This window comes from Cervus elaphus, chromosome 33, assembly GCF_910594005.1.
Source record: "Cervus elaphus chromosome 33, mCerEla1.1, whole genome shotgun sequence".
Taxonomy (NCBI): Eukaryota; Metazoa; Chordata; class Mammalia; order Artiodactyla; family Cervidae; genus Cervus; species Cervus elaphus.
The window spans coordinates 76625071-76652548 of record NC_057847.1 but is presented as its reverse complement, the minus strand read 5'-3'; the positions used below and the strand labels follow the sequence as shown (position 1 = coordinate 76652548).

The 27478-nt window shown below is 41.6% G+C and overlaps 1 protein-coding gene across 1 annotated transcript in view; it reads right to left on the bottom strand.

Moving 5' to 3' along the window:
* Positions 1-27478, bottom strand: part of CNTNAP5 (contactin associated protein family member 5) — a 995558-nt gene that overhangs the window by 521923 nt on the left and 446157 nt on the right. The window contains exon 5 of the mRNA XM_043894748.1: positions 5296-5499. Coding sequence (XP_043750683.1) covers positions 5296-5499 — 204 coding nt within the window. The remainder of the gene's footprint in view (positions 1-5295; positions 5500-27478) is intronic.

Below are 27478 nucleotides of genomic sequence, written 5' to 3'. Positions count from 1 at the left end.
GCCACCTGCCTCCCACCATACACACGCGTGAGTTTGTATAGCTTAGTAATAATACCAGGAAAGGGATTTGATGGATCGGGAAGCAGAGAGTTGTGGAAAAGGAAAATGCAGCAACCCAAAGAGGGAAGGACATGATGCAGACAGGGAAGGCAAATTTCACCTCCCTAATTTATCCAGGATTATACAGACCCCTATTTAGCAAAATTCAGGGCTGACGAATGTTCTCAAGTACTCAAATGAAGTCTTCTGAAGAAAATAAAAACTAACAGGAAGCCATGTGATTACAGTGAACTTGACCCTCAAATCAGAGCAAATCCTTATGTATCACTAAAGAAATGTAATTCATGCCCTTAGTTCTTAAAAATTTTTTTCTAAATTTTATTCAATAAAACATTCTCTAGATATAGGGGTCATTGCTCAATCTGACTCCTAAGTTACATCTATCTTTTGTGACTTCGTTATCTTAAAAAATATGGTTTCTATGATAAATCAGTTCAGTTCAGTCGTTCAGTCGTGTCCGACTCTTTGTGACCCCATGAATCGCAGCACGCCAGGCCACCCTGTCCATCACCAACTCCCGGAGTTCACCCAAACCCATGTGTGTCGAGTCGGTGATGCCATCCAGCCATCTCATCCTCTGTCGTCTCCTTCTCCTCCTGCCCCCAATCCCTCCCAGCATCAGGGTCTTTTCCAATGAGTCGATGATACACAGCTATCTATTTTTGGTTAATACTACAAAGTTAGAAAGTCAATCACAATAATTGTTTTACCAGGCTGGGACCTCCTTGAAAATCAGAACTGGTGAATTCAAACTTTTAACTCCCATTGCTTAGCTTAACGTACTTCCTCAATGGACTCCTGTACGTGAATGACACAATTTACATAAAATGTGGTGCCAATTACCACACTCACACTTTGTCTGAAATTCCTGTCTTTCTTTCCTCTTCATAATAAAATCTCCAGCTAATTGAAGTTGGATCCAAGAAGACTTTCTGGACTCCTCTATCCCACCCCAGTCTCTCCATTCTTAAAACTTAAACACGTGAACAGCAACTTCTTAATATTCAATGCCTACTTGTTTCATGAAAGTTTATAACATTTTAATGATTAATGTCAGGACCTTGTGTTTGAATTGGAGAGGGTTCTAAGCTTGGGTCCACAGTTATGCAACTACATGATCTCTGTGACCCAGGGCAACCAACTGGGTATCACGGATGATCAAAATGCTTGAATTTGAAAAAGTTAAAGTAAACATTCACTGGACTCCCTAGAGTAGGTGCAGAGTATTCAGTGATATCCAAGAAACCTCTGTGAGTTGGTTATGCAGTCAGAGTCTTTGCCTTTGAACCTATTCTTGGCTCCCTCAAGGACAGCGTGTTCCACACACGTTTATGCTATTTCAGGGTTCTCACTTTCCTGTGACTGCCTTATTGCACAATCTGCCTCAGTTCAAAAGCACTGGACTCTTGTAAGGATGAATGGTCTGCATGTGTGACTGATGTTTTGTTTAGTTCTTACCACAATTCCCCAGCCATGTGATGCCTCTGCTCTTTGATTCTACCACCTGCAAGTACGAGTTTGCGCTGTTGCAATTCTACAGAGGGCAAACTGCCACAGGTGATCTGAATGAGATGTGCAAAGAGTGGAAAGAGGAATCTCTATTAACTTCCTTTTGGACTGAGAGAAGAGATTTCTGTCCCATTAGTAGCTCTAGAAAAATCATTGTTGTACGCTAAGAGAACAGTCAAAGGGGAAGGCCTAGTTTGACTGCAGCATTGACATGGTCTTTCAAGTCCGTTGCCACAGAGGTAACTAAGTAATATGAATCAGAATATCAGCAAAGAGCATCACTTGTGAGGAACCACAGCACACCATGCATCTCCAAAGGGCCTCCTTTGTAGCTGTCCATGGTACTGAATCACTCCATTCAGCCTAAAAAACTGAATTGTAAAATCACAAATTAGAAAAGGAACATAGTTGGAGAACTGTCCCTACAGGGAACACTGCTGTTAAGAGGGAAACTCCCTCCTTCCCTGGCCTAACACCATTTTTAGCCCATTAACTTGAATTCTTATATTCTTCCTCTTTCTCTTCATTTCTCTCTCTATCTTGATTCATTTCTTTAAGAAAAGAAAGAAAAAAAAAAAAAACCTTGATCATGGATAGTATAAACTCTTTCTATTTTGAAGGTTGTGTGGCAACTTGGAAGGAACATTAATTTTATATAATATGTAAAATTTTTATATAAATAGCTAAGGAAAAAACACTTGGAAAATACACCAAAATTAATAGAAGGATGACAGGGTTGTAGAATTTTGAGTGACTTTTTCCCTCTTACTTATAATTCTTTTTCTTCAAGTTTTCTAAAACTGACATATATTTTATAATCTGAAAATAAGTTTAAAAGGCAGTAAATATGACTGGATTTTAATTGTGACTACGCTAATCACTAGCTGCATCATTTGAGCAGCTGACATATATTCCTCCAGCTTAATATTCCATATGGGTAACTTGGGGCTAATGCTTATGTGCCTAGTGGGCTGCTTTGAGGACCGGATAGGACACTGCACCCTGTGGAGATCACAGGGGGAGAGTCGCTCAGGCTTAGGGTGAGCAGGCCAATGAGAGAATGTGCATCGCGTCAGGCTCTGAGAGGTGAGGTGAAAACGTCTTTTCCCGACAACTCGCTTGGCCTGGAGCACCCACTGCAGCTGGCTGTTCTGGTTTCCAGAACCCAGCCACGAGCAAGTGTCATCTTGCCTTGTGTCACCTAAGTTACAGATTTTCTCTCACGGGCAAATCAAAAGCTATTACCATTCCCCCTTCCCCCTTAACTCACTGCTCCCAAAGATTCGCTGGCTGTGACAGAGATATACAGAGCTAACACACTAATATATCTCAGTGTCTCTCTAGAGAAGGAACACAAAAAGCTGCGCTATTTAATAAGTATGCTGTGTAACTGTTTAAAGGAGCTAAGGACAGGAAATACTCAGTCATGGTAAACTTAAGGAGACGAATAAAATCCAAAAGCAGAAGAAAAATGCCAAACGTTGTGGAATACAGACTAAACATATTTTCACTACCGAATAATTCACCACATGAAATTTCCCATTATCACCAACACCGTTAGGGATTGGGCTGGTTGGAAATCTGGAAGAGAATTGTTCTGTCTTCTTTATATCACAGCAGGAGAGGGTCTTCTTCATCTTAATCGACCCACTTCTTTCCAGAAAGACCAGCAAACTACAGGATGTGGGACATTCAGATACTGTTAGTTAAATAATGAGTAATATGAAGAGTTTCACTGTGTTTATTTACTGACACAGAAAATTCTCAGGTGGCATTAGTGGTTAAGAATCCACCTGCCAATGCAGGAGAAGTAAGAGATGAAAGCTCTATTCCTAGGTTGACAAGAGCCCCTAAAGTAGGAAACGGCACCCCACTCCAGTATTCTTGCCTGGAAAATTCCAGGGGCAGAGAAGCCTGGCAGGCTATAGCCCGTGAGGCCACAAAGAGGTGTACATGCCTGAGCAGGGCAGATTGGATCACAGAAAATTCATTTTGAATATTTTTAATTTTCACATTCATGCCCTGCTAGGTAGTTATTAATAATACCCCAGGTTAGAAATAAGTAAATTGAGGCTTGGAAGTTATGAACTTTACGCCAAAATAAATAGCTGGCCCCTGTCTGCAGGTAAAATCTGTCACACAATCACACCTTTTCCTCTCCCTCCTGCTCACCGTGACCGAAACTGTGGTACCTCACTGCGTTATGCTTGTTGGGGCAGAGTTTCGGGGGAAATGGCAATAACTTTATCCACTACCCGCAATGCTCTGTGAACGACTCGTTACTGGGTGTTAGGGAGGAAGTCACTCCATCCATTCTCCTTTCATGAAAATTGAACACCAGTTAATCGACTGATATGTTTCTGCTAAATGTGCCCATCTTTCATAGACTTCACTGATAAATTCCTTTAGGTATGTGGACAAAACTGATTAGGCTACTAGTGAATCCTCTTTAGCTCTCCTCTTGGTGAGACTCTAAAGATGCCTTTGCTGTGTATTTAGTTTAGCGCATTAGAAATCAATTTAACGAACTAAACTTGGGATCCTGAGGTTCTCCTTGCTAGCACTGCCATGGAGGCAGTGGAGATGCTCATGGAGGCTAAGGAGATGCTCAGAAATGCCTCAAAATAAATATCTCCTTTGCTTGGTTTTGGGGATGAGTTCACAATATTCTGCATTCTTATGCTAATTAGTAAAAAACTTATTACTAAAAATAATTAGTAAAAGACAAAAAATTATCTGTGATATTTCTAGGCTTTCAACTTAAGCCTACAAACTGAATTCTGCTATGACTTTCTTTCTTTACTATTTGATCAGAAATACTCGGCAATCGGTGATAATCATCTTCCACAAGTATACTCTCCACACCTTCCCCTATCGCTAATAAATGTGCAATGGGAGGCAGAAACTCATGCTTACGGGAGTGGCCTCTTCCTTTTTCATCTCCCTAACACTTTCTCCCGGTCCCTTCTCTGCAGTAGAGCCTCTCGGTTTGCCTTTGCGAATCTGGGAGTTCTACTCCCTGCCTTCTGCACTTGGCCCGCGCTTCCTTACAAAGCACCTTTCACATGAGGGAGGCTGACTGTCTCTTAGTTGACTACCAAGCAGTCACTACCAGTAGTGAGGCAGGAACGATGGATTCCAACCCACCGCAGGAGGCCTGAGTCCTAAACATATAGAAAATAGGAGGGCGTTCTGTGCTAAATTTGCTGGCATTTGGCAAATATAGGACTCACCCTAGCACAGCCTGGACACTTGAAAAAAAAAGACAAAACAGAGTTTCCTTTAATAAGACATGAGAAGGCCCAGAAACTTAGATGCCACGCACATGACCCCTTGTTCCCTCACAAAACAAACAAAAATTAAAATGTATCTTCTCCATTTTCCCCCAGGAACTTAACTTTCATAAGGGTATAATAGATGGTGAGCAAACCTTATTATATTGTAATATATGTGCTGTGTGTGTGTTCAAACTTACTCAAGCTAGTTTGTTACTTAAATTAACCTGTATCTCTCCCTACCTACCAAAGTTACCTTGTTTAAAGCATGCTATTTATGGCTTATAAACATTTAAAAACGTGGATTTTTCTTCTCCAGTTTGGATAAGGAAAATACATTGCTTCGACGGTGACACAGCAACGTCTAGCTGATACACTAGGAGGATAACCTGCTTCAGAAGGAGTTCCCTGCAGCCCAGCATGGCCAGGGACGGGGCAAAGCTTGACCTACCCAAGTTGAGGTGCAGGGCGAGCCTCCCTCTCTGGAGCTCCAGGGTGATGTGGTCTCCCCGTTGTCCTTCTCCATGGAAGAGGACCCCATCTCCTTGCATGCTCTTGAACTTCAGGGAAATCACATCTTTGAGAGTACTCATCAGCTTCTGATTGAACCTGTAGAGCAGGGAGCTTCGGCCATCAAAATCAGCAACGTCGGATTCTAGGCACGAAGAGAGAGAGGAAGGGAAATCAGTGCACATCCTCAGAATGTTCCCCCTCTTTCCTGTCTTAGCTGTTGTTCAACTAACTGAAATGTTCCTGACATCTATAGGGTACTGACTCAGGGGAACCATATAGACCAGACCCAGTGTAACTAGACTCAGGGGAAATATTCATTTGCAAGCAACCATCACACACTCAGAGTGAACTGATCATCAGCCTAGAAGTAAAACCTCTCATTAGTGATAGTCAGCTTTTGCTTGAGGGGACAAGATGCAAATACAAGTCAGGCTCTATTGTGTCAGATGCCTGGTTGTAATAGTCTCTCATGATTTATCCTCCTTATTAACTTGCTTCTGATAGTTGGAGTCATTTTCTCCCTTCCTCCCCAGCTCAAGGTCAGAGATGAAAAATATAGTTCACTGTTTCAACCCTGACTGAATAGTACAGTTTCCCTAGACCTCTGTTGAGAAGGAATCTGAGTTTTTACTTTAGGTTCCTTAAGTTTCTTTTAGGTTTATGGTTTCCAGTAGTCATGTATGGATGTGAAAGTTGGACTATAAAGAAAGCTGAGCGCCGAAGAATTGATGCTTTTGAACTGTGGTTTTGGAGAAGACTCTTGAGAGTCCCTTGGACTGCAAGGAGAACAAACTAGCCCATCCTAAAGGAAATCAGTCCTGAATATTCATTGAAAGGACTGATGCTGTAGCTGAAACTCCAATACTTTGGCCACCTGATGTGGCCAAAGAAGAAATAATACATTGGAAAAGACCCTGATGCTGGGAAACATTGAAGGCAGGAGGAGAAGGAGATGACAGAGGATGAGATGGATGCCATCACTGACTTGATGGACATGCGTCTGAGCAAGCTCCGGGAGTTGGTGATGGACAGGGAAGCCTGGCGTGCTGCAGTCCATGGGGTTGCAAAGAGTTGGACACAACTGAGCGACTGAACTGAACTAAACTTAGGTTCACTGGAAAATAATATTCAGTAAAAGCAGATTTACTATTTGAACAGAGAGGGTAAATATCTTGTATCCTTATCATGCCTGCCTTATCTTATGCCGATGATATATACCATTTTAGTTTTCATATAAAAAATGAATATTCATTTTTATGAAAGCAAAAAGGGAAGTCCTGGTAATTATGATTGAGATAAGTTTTTTTTTTTCTTTTTTTTTTAATTTTTTATTAGTTGGAGGCTAATTACGTCACAACATTTCAGTGGGTTTTGTCATACATTGACATGAATCAGCCATGGAGTTACATGTATTCCCCATCCTGATCCCCCCTCCCACCTCCCTCTCCCCCCGATTCCTCTGGGTCTTCCCAGTGCACCAGGCCCGAGCACTTGTCTCATGCATCCCACCTGGGCTGGTGATCTGTTTCACTATAGATAATATGCATGCTGTTCTCTGGAAACATCTCACCCTCACCTTCTCCCACAGAGTCCAAAAGTCTGTTCTGTACATCTGTGTCTCTTTTTCTGTTTTGCATATAGGGTTATCGTTACCATCTTTCTAAATTCCATATATATGTGTTAGTATGCTGTAATGTTCTTTATCTTTCTGGCTTACTTCATTCTGTATAATGGGCTCCAGTTTCATCCATCTCATTAGAACTGATTCAAATGAATTCTTTTTAATGGCTGAGTAATATTCCATGGTGTATATGTACCACAGCTTCCTTATCCATTATAAGAGATAAGTTTATGAGATAAGTTTATTCAGATATGAATAAACATATCTGAAAATTATATGTCAAAAAGTTAATAGGAATTTTCTTTTCATTTTTTATTGATGCATAATTGACCTACAACATTATATTAGCTTCAAGTGTACAACCCAATGATTAGATATTTATATATATTTCAAAATCAGCACCACAAAAAGTATATTTAACATTTGTCACCATACATAGTTACAGAATTTTTTTCTTGTGATGAGAACTTTTAAGAACTACTCTCTAAGCAACTTTCAAATATGAGGAGTCTACCTCACCAAAGAATATATAAAGATGGCAAAATAAGCATCTGAAAAGATGTTCCACATCACATGTGACCTGAGAAATGAAAATTGAAATAATGAGGTACTGTTAACTGTACGCCTATTAGAATGGCCTAACCCTGGAATGCTGATACCACCAAAGGCTGAGGAGGAGGGTGTGGAGCAATAGGCCGTCTCCTTCATTGAGAGTGGGGACGCAGAACGGTACAGCCACTGTGGAAGGCAGCTGGGCAGTTTATTCCAAAACTAATGTACCCTACCTATACCATCTAGCAATCTAACTCTGTGGTATTTACTCAAAAGAGTTGAAAACTTGTGTCCACACAAACACCTGCACACAGATGTTTAGAGAAGCTTCACTTATGATTGCCAAATCTTATAAACAAGCAAAATACACTTCACCAGGTGAATGGATAACCAAACTGTGGTACATTGAGACAATGGAATATTGCACAGTACTGAAAAGAAATGAACTGTCAAGCCATGAAAAGAAAGAAACAAACAAAATCCTTAAATGCATATTACTTAATGAAAAGATGTCAATCTGAAAATGCTACTCTATGAGTCCAGCTGCATGACATTCTAGGAAAAGCAAATCTATGGGACACGAAAAAGGCCAGCAGAGGCCTGGGGTTGATCAGAGGAAAGATGAACTGGCAGAGCACAGAGGATTTCCAGGACAGTGAAAATACTGATACTGAAATGATAAGATGCATGCTATTATATGCGACTCTAAACTTAGAGAATGTACAACACCAGCAATGAACTGTTGCAGAAGTCGGACCATCAAGAAACTCGGAGAGTTGGAGAAAGCATGCTCATTACTGCAGTGCGCCCAGAGGAGTTAACACTTCCAGCTCTGAGCCCAGAACAAAGGAGTTAGAGAATTTTCATAGACAGCGCGGGACACCAGACTTTAGTGGACAGTGCTGACTGTTAACAGGCTAGTTCAAAGCAGGGGTCTCGTGCACATGGACACAGCGGTGAGGACACAGTAGGAGGATGCCTGACCTTTACACACACGTGGCTAAGCAGGATTACAAGGGCTGGGTAATTGACAAGGGTGAGTGATGTAAGTTTCAGCTCAGTAGCCCCAGGACCCATCTTCTGCCCTTGTGGCTGGCCCGTAGTATTGGATATGCATTCAGGAGGCCATTGTCATCTTTCCAGTCTCCAATCTGTAGAGACCTGAGCTTTTTGGTGGGGCCTCTGTCTTTATAAACTGGGACTCCCAACGATTCACCTTGGTCCACGGGAAGTAGGAAAAGGGAGGGACGGATAGTCTCCAATACCATGCCCCCCGCCAGTTGGCTGGCAAAATGGAATATGCGTTAGTCCCACAAATCCAATATAATTCTTCAGGAGCAGGTCAATGTCCTTCCATGGACAAGTCATCCCATCAGGTCTTTAAATCAGGGAAGCTTGCTAGAGGGTGAGGATTAGGCTCTGTATAGTTTGGGCTTTCCCACGTGACTTTGCAAGGAGCTAGCTGAGTTACAGAAGCAGAATGAGCATGAGGTTACCTCTAGCTGGGTGAAAGTTTTCAAATTTTCCTCTTCAGAACCATGATGCAAAATGTGGACATTGGGTGATTGTCGTTTGTCAGTGTAGGCTCATCAGCTGTGATAAACGCACCACTCTGACGGGGACACGGTGATGGGGGTGGGGACTTGAGTTTGGGAGAGCCAGGGGTATGCTGGAAGGCTCTATACCTTCCTCTGTACTTCGTTTAATTCTGCTGTGAATGTAAACTGCTCTAAAAGTAGCCTCTAAAATAATTAATAGTGATTTCTTTGGAGGTGTTGTTATAGGCATTTTTGTATTATTTTTCTATTCTTTCATCATATAAACTTTTACAAAAAATATTTTATTACTTTTGTAATAGGAGAATATTAAGGATATTTAATTATAATTTAAAACAGATCCATTATATACCATCTTATGTGGGTGGGATGGTGGTGAATGGGTGTATGAAGGGGGTAAAATTATTCTTATTTGCAATTAACTACTTGAGAAAACTCAATTTTTTTTATTATTCACCAAGCAATTAAAATCCTCACCTTGAGCATACACAGTGATAAATTAAGTTTTTTGTGTGTGTGTGTTTTTTTTTTTTTTTTTTGACCAAGGAGCTAGAAATATCCTTTGGAAAGCTGAAGTTTTGAAATAAAAGTAAAAATGAAATCATACTTTTCTGGTAATTAATTTTAAAATACAATTTCATAATTTATTCCTATGGAATAAAGTGGTTCTAACCAAGGTTGCTAATACATCTGAGACCCAAAAATGAAATAGTCCAGAGACAGAGGGATTTTCACCAATCCCAAACTTTCTCAGACCCTCTCCCCCATCACCCCATCAATGCATCTACCTCTGTCCTCTGAAATCAGTCTTCACCAAAACCAAGTGGAGACTACGGACAGCAAGCTGGTATCAGTCATAGAATAATGAAGATCATAATGTAGATAAGAGCATGGATGTTAAACTGTGATGTCTGTGGCTTAACTGGGTCATGTTGGCAGCTCTGTATCTTGAAGACTTGATATCCTCATCTATAAAATGGGGTAATTGCATCCTTCAGGGAAGACTGCTGTGAGCATCAGATGTGCTTATCCATATAAAGTGATAATGCATACAAAGGGACGCCTTCATGTCTGGCATGTCACTTGTGTTAAATCCTTGAGAGGGATTAGGAGCATTAACAGTGTTTCGGATACGCGGAGAACCTCGTTTTCCTCCCCAGCCTACTCTTGAGGCTGACACCCCACGATCTCCCCTACAATAATGCTTTTCACTTTCTGATTCAATGGTTTACTGCCCAGGGGACGCAAGCTGGCCCCGTTTCCTGTTCGGCCACACTTTAATCTCGCCTTGAAACTCTTTGTGTGCAGGCCTGCAGCTGTGTCTTCCTGCTCTGTTCCAAAGCCTCCCCCGGGCTCTGCACCAGAGTCTGGGTTAGGTACTGAGTCCTTAGGAGTCTAGTGCTGAGTGAGGGAACACGGCGCATACACCTACTGGGCCATGACAGTAATACGGACGCCGTGAGCTAACACAGAAGGGCACGCCCCCTGCTATGGGAACAGTACAAAGTTCAAACATTGTAGATGACTGTGAGAGTGGGGTGATTTCTGACATGAATAAGCATGCAATCTGAGTTACTACTGAAAAGATACGCCTTGATCAAGTCATCTCAGAGAAATTTGGAAAATTTTCAAGAAGACATGCTCAAGTGGTTTATTAAGATTCCAGGAACAACCAGAAGGAAGGAGGTGCTGCCCTTCCCCACCCCTCACCCCTGCTTCCCAGCCATCACACACGTCTTGTTGCCTGGAGGCCAAAACAGCTTGGAAGGGGGCCCAACAGTGATGGTAGGAATATTACTGAGGGGAGAAGACTCTTCCTTTCTCCACTCCATGGCACTATCTCCTCTTTCCCAATCCATCTGATCATTCATGACCTGCAATGCAGTCCCTCACATGTCTAGCTAATCTAGGGACCTTATCAATGCTATAAGTGGTGATGACATAGGTTACTTCTAAGAAAATATATCTTCATGTTGCCATGAGATCTTAAGGAAACTGAATTGATCAATAAGGCAGGAAAAAAAGAAAATATTGTTGAAGTCTCATAGACCTAGATTTCAAATCTGGTTTTGCTATTTACTAGCTGGGGGACTTCAGACAAGTTTCTTGACTTCTCCGAGCTTCACGGTCCTATCTTTACAGTAGATCTAAGAGAAGCTTACTCTAAAAGCCTCTACAAGAATCACATAAATCATTCCTGGGAATGAAGAGTCACTCAATATTTCACTTCCTAATTCCTTCATTAATCCCAAACCATTGATGCAGTGGTAAAGACCTGAAGCATGATGTGATGATGGTGTGAGGAGCGTGGTATGAAGGAAATCTGAGAGTGGAGTTTAGTGTGCCTCACACTGCATTGAGCAGACACTTGTCCAAGCCTTCATCACTATCCATATTCTCACAATAGCCTTATAACTGCCCTGCTGGACTCAACCTCTGCAACCTCCCTCTGAACCATTCTGTCATGTTCCTATCCCCTTTGCTAAAGCCCTTCAGTAAACCCCCTTTGTGCGAATTCTACCTGTCTCTATCCTCCTCTCCCCTCATCCACTACTTCTCTGCACTACCCTCACCCTACTCCAAGTCCGTGTGTGTGTGTGATATGCATTACATCACATATAGACATTATATCACATTATAGACATATGTGATATGTCTGTATTGAAGGACATAGGAACGTGTATAGAACACACACTGAGTCCTGTAATGCTCTAAATGATTTCTGTGCTTAAATTTATTTCATCCTATCAGCCACCTATTGTAATGGGGAAGAACAAATCTGACTCCCTGTTAGATTTGCTTCTTTTACCTTTGCATTCTAGTGCTTTTAAGAATCTTGCCTATAGCCTGACATATCCAGCATAGCCCATTTTTAAGACCCAAGCCTTTAAGGGTATAACGTCTTTCCATTCATACAGAGATAAAGAGTTGTAGGACAGAGAATAACATTTGTCTTGTCGGAGATTTAAAGGAACATTTTGACCTGACCAACTGGACAGCTTCGAGAACAAAGATCTGACAAAGTTTGCAACAATGAACCCCACCTCTCCCTCACCTCGCCTTTTAAAATGCTTTACTTCAACGTTTCATGGAATTGGGAGGTTTCTGGGCACAAGCCACCCATCTCCTTGCATGTCCCTGAAACACATCTTTCTCTGCTCCAGACTTCGTCATTTCAGTTTGTTTGACCTCACTGTGCATTAGGCACTTGAACTTGTGTTCAGTAACACTAAGAGGAACACATTATTTTTATTTTTATTTTCCTTCATTTATTTTTATTAGTTGGAGGCTAATCACTTTACAATACCGCAGTGGGTCTTGTCATACACTGACATGGCTCTCAGCACACTCAGAGTAAGCCTAAGTCCCTTTGGGTTGGTTGGATTCCTCTCTCTTTGATAATTCAGCTCCCAACCAGACTTTGACACCTTTGTTTCCAGATGTGTTTACTCTACAGCTCTCCAGGAGGACAGTCAATCCCTTGGGAAGAGGGTTCAGATGTGTATAGATCACCTCATTAATTACATGGGAACTGATTTAGGGACCTACTGCAGTACCTATGCCTGAGGACAATGCGGTCAGTTGTCCCCTGACTTCCTCTCCTGGGGTCTGCCCCCATCCTACAAGAGCCAGGCTACCCATTCACACGCAAAGACTTTGTTTCTCTGGAGGCACTCAGTCAGGATTCCTGAGTTCCTCACAGATGCTCTTGATAACAAAGACGAGAGGCCGCTGTTAGAGAGCTCAGAAGTGTGACAGGTTTTCTCTGAGCACCACTGAAGGCCAACGAGAGGAACACGTCGCCAGTCCCAGGGAGCTCAGACCTTTGCAATACCCCGAGCCTTTGCAGCACTATTCAATCACATGCAAGTGCACCAGCCATGTCACAGATGGAGAAATCGCATTTAAAAAAATGTGTTTAAGAAGGATTAGAGATTTCTCCCACTGGAAAGTTAGTAATTCCTCCAGACACAGGAATGTTAAGCATTCAGATCCCCAAGTTCACTTGGCTACCACGGATTCAACATATTAACAAAAAGGACCCATCTTTTTACAGTGTTGTGTTTAAGAAAAGCAGTTCTATCACACACTGGACTTTCCTGAACAGACACTGTGGTGACCGCCTGCCCGAATGTTCCCCTTTGGTGTTAATTTGCAGCAGGAGGTCTGGTTGTGAAGATCTATGTCTTCATTCATGTTTTGCACATGTCTTGAAGCAAGATGCTCTTTAACAATATGAAAAAAAAAACAGGAAAAAATGAAGAAAGCGTTGAAAGATGCATAAAGGTTAGAGAAGGATCCTACTGGCAGAGGAAGAAGTGTGTGATCACCTCAGAGCATAGTTTTAAGAGCACTGAGAAAATAACTGACAAAACTAAATATATCCTCTGCATTCTCTATCACAGCTTGTCTAAGCCACTCGTACGGATTTCTTCATTTGGATTAAGCAATCCATTCTCCAGGGGCAAAAGAAACTAATTAGCATATTTTGCCTAATTTAATGTTCTTCTTAACAGCCTTGGGAGGTTCGTATTTTTCCCCATTTGTAAAAAGGAGACGCCAAAGCTTGGGAAGATTACATACCCTGCCGCAAGGCACACACGCAGTGAGTTGTCTGACATGGAAGCCCTAAATGGTTCCTCATTAGAAAATGGGAGAAAAGCATTGAAACAAGTATACTATCAAGGGTGAAACAGATCACCAGTCCAGGTTGGATGCAGGAGACAAGTATTCAGGGCTGGTGCACTAGGAAGACCCAGAGGGATGGGATGGGGAGGGAGGCGGGAGGGGGGGTCGGGATGCGGAACACATGTAAATCCATGGCTGATTCATGTCAATGTATGGCAAAAACTACTACAATATTGTAAAGTAATTAGCCCCCAACTAATAAAAATAAATGAAAAAAATTAAAAAAGAAACTGAAAAAAAAAAGGAAATGGGATGTCGGTGTGAAGAGTATGACAAGAAGCACCTCGTGGGCAGGGAGACTGCGAGACTCTGGTCCAGGGACCATCAGGCATGCCTGCGGAGTGTATGTGTGAGTGAGTGCCTAAGAGGAAGATGCCCGTTTAAGGAAAGAGGGGGGAGCTGTCCTTTCCTACAGGTTGGTGTTCATTTCCTCACAGCCTCTGCTCTTTTCGCCTTTGCTCCTTTACTCACAGACCAAGTTCCATTGGAGCAGCAGTTCTTGGCGTTTTAAGGGTAAATATGCAATGTCCTCCCCACCCTCATCACCGCCACTAAGCTCGAGCCTCTTACTCTGGTTGATTTGGGGGTCTCACGTCACCCAGACACTCTCATATTGGAGCCTTTATTGAGACCCCTCCACATGGCGAGGTCCATGTTCAGCACAGGTGGATAGTGATGAACTCATCAGCGGTCCCTAATCTCAAAGCCCTGCTGGAGGCAGTGGGACACCATTACACATTCCTGGGAAGGGGAGAGCACTGGGTGCTGAAGGAGTCTAAGGAGTGATGGTCAACCCTCTCCAGTGGGAGATAATACTCCTCCCTAGTCCTGAGGGATGCATAGAAGTTAGGCAGGTGAAGTGTGTGTAAAGGTCATTGCCAACCGTTTCAGACGATCAGATCTCAGATCCACAAGGATTCCACCTTGCTGGACCAATCATTCCAGAGGACTACTGCACCAGTAGTCCTGGTCCCAGGGAGCTTGTTAGAAGTACAGGATTTAGGATATCACTGCAGACTTATGGAATTACAGACTCTGGGCTTAGGACCCAGACATTTGCATGTTTTCAAGCCCTCTAGGTGAGTCTGATGCTCACTGAAGTTTGAGACCCTCTGTGCTATAAGAAAGCTAGGAGAGTAGGGATGCAAGAGGCTGGAAGAGAGTCAGGGGTTTTACAATGGAGGATCCTATTAATGATAAAATAATGAGTTTTAATGGGACCCTGAGATCAATGGAGAAGTAACGGTTAAAGTATTAAAAGTAAGGAGCATGCATGGCCAGTTGGACTTTTAGAAAGAACGCTCTGGATTTTAGAAAGTTCTTCCATATTACTTATTTGGCCTGTACACATTCCAGTCCTAACTGCCTAAACCTCTCCCTCTCGGTGGAATTACCCAAGTTCACGGTCTCCTGCCAAGCTGACAAAGCCCTAATGTGGTCTTTTGAATGTTCTTTTTTCCTTTTTTCTTGCCCTTAATACATAATGACCACTCATCAGAGTTCCTTTTTACCTACAATGCCAACCAGAACACAGCTGTTAGATATTTGCTTTCTGCAGTGGACCATTCTCCATCATCCTGAAAATCGATTTTTAGAATCTCATTAAAATGAACTCAATTTGTGGTTTGATAAGACGGCCATACACTGGCAGATTTTGCTAGAATATTAAGGTTAGGTCGATTGTGAATCTGAGGAGTCTTTAGGATAAGGGCAGCTTCTCCAGCTCACAAACCTCTCCTTTTAGGTCAAGATAAATCCACATTAACTCCCCTCCATTGCAGCAGTGCTGAGAAATGCCAGTGTCTGGCAGACTTCCCACTGAGACCATAATTGCTGACCCGGCTGTCATAGCTTGTTGTCAGAGAAAGGCAGAGTTCTGGAGGCATATTCTGGCATGTTTGATGGACGTTGGTAGCTTGTCAACAAACCAGCTAAAAAAAGGATTCCACTGAATAAGATTCCGAGCTTGAATCCTCAAGTGAGCTGAGAAGGGTTCTCCTGTGGGCTTGTGACATGGAGTCTATTTTCTTACAAGAAGGAAAGCTGGACCTCAAAGTTGACAAGCGAAACCATTGATTCATCCTGAGAAAATCAGTGCCTCTCAGACTCTGGGGCTGTTTGCAGTAACCATGATTTTCAACACAATTACAGTTTGAAGCCTTATCTCATGGTACGTTATATAAGAAGAGTGATTATTATTCAGAACATACACTTGCACTGAATACTCGAGGGCTTTGGTTAGCAATCTACAGACCACAGAGATTTTCACAGCCAACTCACATTTACAGAGAACCTCCACCAACTCTGTGACTTTTCCAGGCCTTATCAGAAGCCCATGATAACCTCAGATGAACTGTGAAAACAGTGTAAGTTTCCAAAACTGACTGTGACAATTCCTAAGAATAGCTTTTCTTACAGAATTTCTGATGTGTCTGTGCATGAGAGTAGTTTGGGAAAAAACCAACCAACCAAACAAACAAACAGAATAGGTCCTAAGAAGACAACATAAAAAAAGTCATAGTACAAAAACGACATAGAAACTTTAAATTCCAATCCTAACTTTAGTGGATAGACTGACAGTCATACTTGCCTTCTTAAAATGCGTTTTGGCTATCTTACACTTGTAGACAGTTCTTGGAATAAGGAAGAACAAATTTGATTCCATATTGGATATTTCTTTTACTTTAAACTTCGAATTCTATATTGTTCTTGCTACAAGCTAATCACCAAAGGAATGTTGCCTATAGCTTAAAGTGCACATCTCTGGGAACTCTGCCTCCCACAGCTGAGCTTAAACTAAAGTTCCTTTGTTTAAGCTCCTACTCTGACCAGCCCACCAGTGAATGGCTGCAGGATGGAAGAAATTGACACATCCAATCTGGAATCTGGCTGGAACCAGACAATATTTGCAACAACTTATTACCTTTTTATGATACCTCCTGACCTCCTGCTCTTTGTCATAGATGAAACTAGCACCCAAACCCGGGCAAGATGATTCTTTGGGGTACCAGTCCCCCATCTTCTGGATCTGCTGACTTTCTGAATAAAGGTTCTATACTTTGCCCCGTTGCTCATCTCTCAATATACTGGCCTGTGATGCAGAGAGCAGTAAGAGCTTGGACTCAGTTCAGTTCAGTCGCTCAGTCGTGTCCGACTCTTTGTGACCCCATGAGTCGCAGCACGCCAGGCCTCCCTGTCCATCACCAACTCCCGGAGTCCACCCAAACTCATGTCCATCGAGTCGGTGATGCCATCCAGCCATCTCATCCTCTGTCGTCTCCTTCTCCTCCTGCCCTCAATCCCTCCCAGCATCAGGGTCTTTTCCAGTGAGTCAACTCTTCGCATGAGGTGGCCAAAGTATTGGAGTTTCAGCTTCAGCATCAGTCCTTCCAATGAACACCCAGGACTGATCTCCTTGAGGATGGACTGGTTGGATCTCCTTGCAGTCCAAGGGACTCTCAAGAGTCTTCTCCGACACCATAGCTCTGGACTCAGTAACAGCATACCTAAAATTTGCACTTCCTCTGAGCTCTTCACTAATAATGCTGTGCTTAGTCACTCAGTCGTGTCCAGCTCTTTGTGACCCCATGGACTGTAACCCACCAGGCTCCTCTGTCCATAGGGATTCTCCTGGCAGGAATACTGGAGAAGGTTGCCACACCCTCCTTGAGGGGATCTTCCCAACCCAGGGATCGAACCTAGGTTTTCTGCATTGCAGGTGGATTCTTTACCATCTGAGCCAGCAGGGAAGCCAACTACAAGACTAAACTGAAATAACGTATTTATTTTAGGGAACTTCCAAAGTAATAGAAATACTTCCATTTGTTTATTCTTAAGTACACTGGCAATCACTGGGCTTGTTCTTTATTATCTTTGGTGTCTGTGCTAAACTGTGAGATGCAAAATCATTGCCACATGAACTGTCCCACTCAGCAATCAGACACAGTAACACTGACAAGGCAAATGAATCACTCTGGTGGTAGAGGACACAATAAAATGGGAAGCATAATTATAGTCCCTACAAGTTTTTAATAACAAAGAGGGGGAGTGAACAGGGGAACAGATAACAAAACTGAGGTGACCAGCATGGACTAGAATCATATGGAATGGGCTGGGACATATGGTCACCCCAAGGCAGACAGGTTGACAGAAGGTTTAAGCAGAGTGATAAGGCTCCATAAATCCTATTCACAAGTTCACAGAAGGAAGGATCAAAGCAAAGGCTGCTATTGCACAGAGAACCCTTGTGAAAAGAGCATAATTCACTTGTGGGCTGCTTCTGTTGCTTCACATGATCACCAGTGGACCTCAACCACAACACATAACAGGGAAGAACACATCTGATCCCATACTAGGTTTATTTCTTTTAATCTTTGTATTCTGTTGATTCTGCTTCAAGCTAAAAATGTTGCATATAGCCTGAAATATATAGGATAGCCCATTCTCAAGGATCTGACCTTTAATGGTATAATATTTTTTGATTCATATAGAGAAAGAAAGTTACAGGAGCATTATGACCTGACTTAAGTGAACAGCTGCAAGAATAAAGAATTCCTGTGCCAGGAAGTTTGCCACAACTTACCACACCTGTCCCTCATCTTGCCTTTAAAAAGGCTTTACTGAAACCCTTTGGGGAGTTCAGAGATATTTTTCTGTGCTTGAGCCTCCATTCTCCTTGTGGTCCTGCAATAAAACATTCTCTTCTCCAAACTCGGATTTTTGGGTATTATTTGGTTTCACTGTGCATCAAGCACACCAACTCGGGCTTGGTAACAACACAACTGCAAACTGAAAAAGTGTTCTCATAATGAGACATTTAAATATTAATATCAAATATTAAATGAGACTGTCAAAATTGGAGAGACACCATCCCCCCACCTGCAACTAGTCATTTTGTCTAAAATTGAAGATGCATCATGTTTTTATGCTTGGGAAATTAAACACTCTTTGTTAATGATACTATCTGGGCACGGGCTACAGAGCTTAGTGCCAGGAGGCCAGAGAGGGAATCACAGTAGATTCCTCCAGTGACCATTTCAACAAGGAGTAAAGGTAAAACAAACTATAGGAAGAAAGACCTTGACATTTGCGTGGGAACCCACTGTTGCACTAAGTGACCGATCTAAGTATTAATATTAATTGAGCAACTTCACTTTCTTTTCTTTCTCTTTTGGCTTAAGGGTGAGTCCGGGCAGGGTTCCCTGAGGCAGGCCACTGTGTATATCTATAGTCACAAAAGCAGCAGCTGCAAATGGCAAATAAGGGTTAAAGTCACAGAGGCAGAATCAGTACAGAGTCAAATTTTCCCTTTCAAGTTTTCCTTTACAATCACCAATGTTATCATATGGGTCATGGGACTCAAGTGTGATACAGTCTGTCAAATTACACCCTGGGCAGCAGGACATTAAATCATCAGGAAACATGTTAACGCTCAGTTCTCCCTTCCTTTGGGAACATCACAAAAGACGTGGTTTCCTCAACTTCCACTGCAAGCATTTACTTGTGTGCTTTTTGAAGTTACTAAAAATCCTTGAGTTCCAAAAAGACAGGTTGTGTTACTTACTTCTCTATCTCCAAAGCTAAGCAAAGGTGGGGGATACAGAGTAATGTTTATTGTCTGTTGAAGGAATGTTAAGACTCTGAATCAACCAGTAGAATTATTTAAGATAGATCAGAAAAGTTGACTTAAGTTAACATGCTTTCATTGCACATATTTGTGTTTATTTGTTTTTTCATAGAAGGGATTTTTCTGTGATTCCGAAATGAACTAAGAAAAAGAAGAGTAAACAGACCTCATTCTTTTCAACTAACTTATTTCTTTTAAATTTTTATTGGAGAATGGTAGCTTTACAATGCTGAGTTAGTTTCTACCGCTTGGAAAAGTTAACTAGCTCTCCGTACACATGTGTCTTCTCTTTTTCGGACTTCTGTCCCATTTAGGCCACCGCAGGGCATTGAGTGGAGTTCCCTGAGCTACCGAGTAGGTTCTCACTAGTTATCCATCACATACACAGTCCCAATAGTTTATGTATGTTAATCCCAATGAACTAAATTGGGATTTAGCTAAATCTTTTTTTCTTATTTTTAAGAAATTTCTGGGCCTCCATCTCCTCATCTACAAAAATGAAAGAGTTGCAATGAATGATCTTGGAGGCTTATCCAGTGATAAAAACTCTGATTTACCAAGTGAGATTCAAAGCTTACATGGGGGCATCCAAGCCCATAGGTATGGCTGCCACCACCCCACTTTTCTATTTCTCCAGGATTTGCATGCTATAAACTTGGCTTTGAGGTTCCCTATAATAAGGCCATATGGGCCTTGAGCGTGCCAAGGATGAAATATACAACTCTGGGGTCTCTACCATGTGTGATAAATGGCCCCAGATGATGAGATAAAAAACAAAGAGGGCAGCTGAGGCTGGGATGACAAAGAGATTTATTTGGGGAAAGAGAATATGAGTTCAACTCTGAGGCTGATGAATTGTGGATGACACCAATTGGCAATAATTAACCAAATAGAAGCAAGTCTTTTCTGTGGAAAGAAGTTAACCAGAGATAAAAAACGATGGTGGTAATTTTCAATGAGGGAAGCCTGACAGATCATTATAGCTTATCAGAATTTATAATGCTTTTTTAAATTAATTAGTGTTCCCTTTTTTAAAGGAAATTAAAATAGAAGCCCCCAGACAGAATTCCATGTAGCCTGAAGTCTCCAGATGGTCTGATGGAAGTGTTGGAACATTTTGGGACCTGGTATGTAAAAATGTTTACTTCTTTCTTTAAGGTACAGGAGGATGTGGCCCTGAATAATCAGGAAAAGGTAAAATAGGGAGAAGTTTGATAACTAGCTTACATGTCAGATAAGGGCAGTGATGAACACAGCTAACACTCTTTGAAAGTTTATTGTATGCCAAGTACTATTTCAAATAATTTGCATAAATGAAATGAGCACTATTATTATACTTCTCCTCATAGAAAAATAAACTGTGTTCATAGAGGACCCAAGATTGCCCAAGATAATAACGAGGGCAATAAAGCTAGGTTCAGATCTCTGGTGGTTTTAGTGTAGAGCCCATTCATTTGCTATTACCATAGTAATATTAAATTCATTTGCTTGATACTGAAAGTCCTTAAGATTAACAATCACAGACACAAATATGACAATGCTGACTAAAATGAACTGACTCTCAGGGTTCGAAGAGGATTTTGAGATAGCAGTTTTAAATTCTGACTCCACATAACACTTATCTAGGAACAGAAAATAAAATGCTTATGCTGGGGCCCTTACAGTAATTATGGCTTGATGGACTATGGCCAGAGTTGGTATTTATAATTATATATCCCCAGGTAGTGATTTCTTATGCAGAGTAAGGCTTGAGAACACAGCTCAAAGATCAAGGAGTATTAGCCCAGGAGCTCTTGGATTGGGCAACAGCTGAACTTTGTCCTTCAACATCTTAACAACATATGCTCAGGAATTGTAGGGTGCTCACTTTGGTCTGGTAAATAAAGCAATATTATGGATATTAGAAAACTGAATATATTTTCCCTTTAACAAAAGTTCCTCATATCATGTGACTAAGTACTTCCAGACATGGAGTGGAAAGTCCAAGGTGATAGGAATGGCACAAATTGTCCCACTTTGGGGGAGTTGTTCATTCAACAATTTAATTGCCTTAAATGAAACTGGTCTCATTTTATGTTGAGAATGATGTATCTAAGTAGATGCGGTCCTTAAGTTTGTGGAACCCATAAACTGGTAGATGAGACAGGTAATTTACAAGGAAAGGCACATGTTAGTATCTATTAGATATGTATTTATGTGTCTAAGGCCCTTCTCCTTCTCTCTTTCAAAATAGAGATAGATATTTGATACCTAGATAGTGATTGCTATGCACTGAATGTCTATATTCTCCCCAAATTCATAGATTCACATGTTGAAACCTAATTCACACTGAGACAGTATTTGGAGGAGAGGTCTTTGGGAGGAGACGAGGTCATGAGGCTGGAGTCCTCATGAATGAGATTAGTGTCCTTATCAAAGAGACCCAGAGAGTCCCCTCATCTCTTTTATGAGGTGAGGACTGGTAAGAAAATGACCATCTATGAACCAAGAAGTGAGCGCTCACCAGACACATCATTTGCTGTGCCTTCCTCTTGGACTTTCCAACCTCCAGAACTGTAAGAAATAGGTTTTCTTTTGTTTATGAGTCATTCAGTACATTGTGTTCTGTTCAAACAGACTAAGACACTGATCAATGCTTTGAGAGAAAAGAACGGTATGATTTAAGATAGAAAAATGTGAGCAATATTATTTAAATTGGGAACCAATGGCCAGGTATCTGAGAAGATGACAGGAAAGCTGAGACTGATTAAGAGATGAACTGAAGAAGTCACAGGGAAGGGGGAGCATTTTGGGTAGAGGGCAGAACAGAAGGCCAATATGTAGTGTCTGAGCCCAGAGAGGGAAGGGATATTGCTGGACAGTAAGGCCAGTGAAGCATGCAGGGGTCAGGCCCTACAGTCCAGTTCTTTCTGCACAGGACTTTGGTTTGTTCCTAAGTCAGGCAGAAGTGATTGAAAGGTTTCCAGAAGGAAGTGACTCAGCTCTGTATTTTATGGTGATCCTGCTGGCTGTCACAGAGATGATGGACCAAAAGAAAAGAGGAGTAAAAACAGGATGCTGAGTTAAAAATTCAGGTGATAGGAGCTGTAACTGAACTAAGCTTGCAACTGTGATGACAAAAAGAAATGGATTTGTTTGGGATGATTTTTGGATGTAATACTGATAGAACTTGCTATTGAATTTACTGTGGGGAGTAAGAAAAAGGAAAGATTTCAGTAAAGATTCTCAGGTCTGGTTTGGGTGAGTGGTGTATTTACTGAGATGGGAAAGACCATAAGAAGATACTGAGCATGGTCAGAGTTGATTAAGAGTTCCCATTGGGATGTGTTCAATTTGAGCTGTTTATGACATAATCAAATTGAGATATCAATCAAGCAAATGAATATGTATTTTTAGAGCTCAGAAGAAATATTTGGCTCAGGATGCAAATTGCCTAATTTATCTAAAGTCAGTTCACCTTTACAAAATTCAGTTTTCTTTTCTACATACTTAGGAATAGCAATTCTTATCTTAGAAGATTGTGTGAGATTTGGCATGTGTGTTGGACCACACTGAGCCTCTTAAATGATAGTGGGAGAGGGGGATGTTAATGGTGTGCTAGTGGCATTTCTAATGGCAACTGTTGATTTAATCATGAAATAATTGACACCAATAGGGAAGATAGTAGCTCTCAATCACAGCTAAGTTGTGATGAATCATCACTAGTTGTATGAATCACAACTAAGAATGATTATCCTCATTTTCCCATCTATTCTTCTCACATAGACTCTATAAGAGATGATATATTTTAGATAATTCTACATTAATATCTTTGTTTCACACATGCATCTTTATGTCACCAACTCAACAATGTAGCAGGACCCATGTACGTTATTCACTTGGTTCGTTGGCAAGAATGTGCTTAGCCAAAGATTAATTAATCTGAAAAATGGTCAGAGAGAGAAAACACAAAAGCTTAACAACCAAATACCTCATTGATAATAGAGGTGACAAAGGGAAAAATTATAATGGAGGAGGTATTCAATAATTCTTAGAGCAGTATAACCTAGCAAGCTAGGCTCCTATATATCTATACACAGAAATGTGGCATAGCCAGAATTAACTTGACAGACAGCAAGAAGGCATAACTTGTTCAAAATAACTATTTATAAAGATGTGAAAATTGTCTTCTTGGTTCATCATTGATTTACTTAATTCATGGAATTATTTAGCAGTAGTAATCATAATTGGGACTTCACTGGTGACTCAGATAGTGAAGAATCTGCCTGCAATGCAGGAGATCTGGATTCAGTGCAGGAGATCTGGGTTCTATCCCTGAGTAAAGGAGATCCCCTGGAAAAGAGAATAGCTACCCACTCCAGTATCCTTGCCTGCAGAATTCCGTGGACAGGGGAGCATGGTGGGTTATAGTCTGTGAGATCACAAAGAGTCAGACACGACTGAGTGACTAACACACATAAACAAGATCATAATAGCCTGCAAATCACACAAAGAACATAATGTCTATGTGTAGAGTAATCTCTTAGGTTGTTGGAAAAGGGTGTTTGATGTGACCAGTATGTTCTCTTGTCAAAACTCTGTTAGCCTTTGTTCTGCCTCACTTTGTACTCCAAGGTCTACCATGCCTGTTTTTCCAGGCAGCTCTTAACTTCCTACTTTCATATTCCAATGCTCTTTGATGAAAAGGACACCTTTCTTTGATGTTTGTTCTAGAAGGTGTTATAGAACCAGTCAGATTCAGCTCCTTTGGCATCAGTGGTTGGGGCATAGACTTATATTATTCTGATACTGAATGGTTTGCCTTGGAAACGAACCAAGATCATCCTCTCATTGTTGAGATTGTATTAAAGTATTGCATTGTGGATTCTTCTGTTGACTATGAGGGCTACTGCATTTCTTCTAAAGGATTCTTGCCCACAGTAGTAATGGCCATCTGAATTAAATTTGCCATCCTTGTCCATTTTAGTTCACTGATTTCTAAGGTATTGATGCTCACTCTTGTCATTTCCTGCTTGACCATGTACAATTTGTCTTCATTCATGGATCTTATATTCCACATTTCTATGCAATATTGTTCTTTACAGCATCAGGCTTTACTTTCACCACTAGACACATCCACAGCTGAGCACTGTTCCTGCTTTGGCATGGCCAAAGCTCACTCTTACTTGAGCTATTAGCAATTGCCCTTCCCTCTTCCCCAGTAGAATACTGGACACATTCCAACATAGGGGGCTCATCTTCTGGCATCATACATTTTTGCCTTTTCATACTGTTCATGGAGTTTTTCAGGTAAGAATACTGGAGTGGACCATTTCCTTCTCTAGTGGACCACATTTTCTCAGAACTCTTCACTGTGATTCATCTGTCTTGGGTGGACCTGTATGGCATGGCTCACAGCTACGTTAAATAACCCAAGCCCTTTGCCACAAGGCTGTGATCCAACAGCACAAGAGATGACTCTCTTCATGGACATAACCAAATGGTCAACACTGAAATAAGACTGATTATGTCCTTTATGACCAAAGGTGGAGAATCTCTCTCTGGAGAAGCCAGTAAAATACGACCAAGAGCTGACTGTGGCTCAGATCATGAGCTCCTTATTGAAAAATTCAGGCTTAAATTGAAGAAAGTATGGGAAACCACTGGGCCATTCAGGTATGACCTAAATCAAATCTCTTTTGATTATACAGTGGAAGTAAAGAACAGGTTCAAGGGATTTGATCTGGTAGAAAGGGTGCCTGAAGAACTATGGAAGGACATTCATAACATTATACAGGAATCAGTGACCAAAACCATCCCAAAGAAAAAGAAATTTAAGGAGGGAGAGTGGGTATCTGAGGAGACTTTACAAATAGCAAAGGAAAAAAGAGAAGCAAAAGCAAGGGAGAAAGGGAAAGATATTCCCAACTGAGCACAGAGCTCCTGAGAATAGCAAAGAGAGATAAAGAAGCATTCTTAAATGAACGATGCAAAGAAATAGAGGAAATAATAGGGTGGGAAAGACTAGAGATCTCTTCAAGAAAACTGTAGTTGTCAAGTAAACATTCATTCACAGGTGGGCATAATAGAGGACAGAAATGGTAAGGACCTAACAGAAGCAGGAGAGATTAAGAAAAGGTGGCAAGAAAACACAGAAGAACTGTTCAAAAAGGTACTAATGACCCAGATAACCACGATGGTGTGGTCACTCACCTAGAGCCGGACATTCTGGAATGTGAAGTCAGTGGGCATTAGGAAGCCCCACTTCCTATTAGGAATGCCCTACTATGAACAAAGCTAGCTGAGATGAAAAATTCCAGCTGACCTATTTAAAACCCTAAAAGATGATGGTGTTAAAGCGCTCAATATGTCAGCAAATTTGGAAAACTCAGCAGTGTCTGGAGGACTGTGAAAGGTCAGTTTTCATTCCAATCCCAAAGAAGGACAATGCCAAAAATGTTCAAAATACCATACAATTGCACTCATCTCATATGCTAGTAAATTCTTAATGCTTAAAATTCTCCAACCCAGGCTTCAGCAATATGTGAACCGTGAACTTCCAGATGTTCAAGCTGGTTTTAGAAAAGGCAGACGAAGCAGAGATCAAACTGCTAACATCTGCTGGATCTTCAAAAAAGCAAGAGAGTTCCAGAAAAACATCTATTTCTGCTTTATTGACTATGCCAAAGCCTTTGACTGTATCGATCACAACAAACTGTGGAAAATTCTGAAAGAGATGGGAATACCAGACCACCAGACCTGCCTCTTGAGAAACCTGTATGCAGGTCAGGAAGCAACAGTTAGAACTGGACATGGAACAACAGACTGGTTCCAAATAGGAAGAGGAGTGCGTCAAGGCTGTATATTGTCACCCTGCTTATTTAACTTATATGCAAAGTACATCATGAGAAACGCTGGGCTGGAAGAAGCACAAGCTGGAATCAAGATTGCCGGGAGAAATATCAATAACCTCAGATATGCAGATGACACCATGCTTATGGCAGAAAGTGAAGAGGAACTAAACAGCCTCTTGATGAAAGTGAAAGAGGAGAGTGAAAAAGTTGGCTTGAAGCTCAACATTCAGAAAACTAAGATCATGTCATCATTGCCCCATCACTTCACGGGAAATAGATGGAGAAACAGTGGAAACAGTGTCAGACTTTATTTTGGGGGTCTCCAAAATCACTGCAGATGGTGATTGCAGCCATGAAATTAAAAGACACTTACTCCTTGGAAGGAAAGCTGTGACCAACCTAGACAGCATATTAAAAAGTAGAGACATTACTTTGCCAACAAATGTCCATCTGGTCAAGGCTATGGTTTTTCCAGTGGTCATGTATGGATGTGAGAGTTGGACTGTGAAGAAAGCTGAGCTCTGAAAACTTGATGCTTTTGAACTGTGGTGTTGGAGAAGACTCTTGAGAGTCCCTTGGACTGTAAGGAGATCCAACCAGTCCATCCTCAAGGAGATCAGTCTTGGGTGTTCATTGGAAGGACTGATGCTGAAGCTGAAACTCCAGTACTGTGGCCACCTCATGCGAAGAGTTGAATCATTGGAAAGGACCCTGATGCTGGGAGGGATTGGGGGCAGGAGGAGAAGGGGCCAACAGAGGATGAGATGGCTGGATGGCATCACTGACTCGATGGACATGAGTTTGAGTAAACTCTGGGAATTGGTGATGGACAGGGAGGCCTGGCGTGCTGCGGTTCATGGGGTCGCAAAGAGTCGGACAATGACTGAGAGACTGAACTGAACTGAATTGTCAACTTACTGAGCAGCAACACTTTGCTAGATACTCTGCTTCTTGCTTGTTGCATCCAAACTCAAGAATGATACAGTCAGCCTTAAAGTAATTAACACTGTCATTTATACGTGAGAAACAGAGGCTCAAAGAAGTGAAGAGTGTTTGCTGAAATTTTCGTCTTTTGAAGAGCAGACCATGAGTTCAACTGTTCATATCTGAGCACACAAAAGCAATCTGTCGCTCCAAATGTCACTGTGACCAGAGCGAAAAGACGGCCCTGGGGACCTGGAGGCAAGGGGAACCTGGGGAATGTAGAGCCCTTGTCCTGTCATTTATAAAGCAAATGAAGGCAA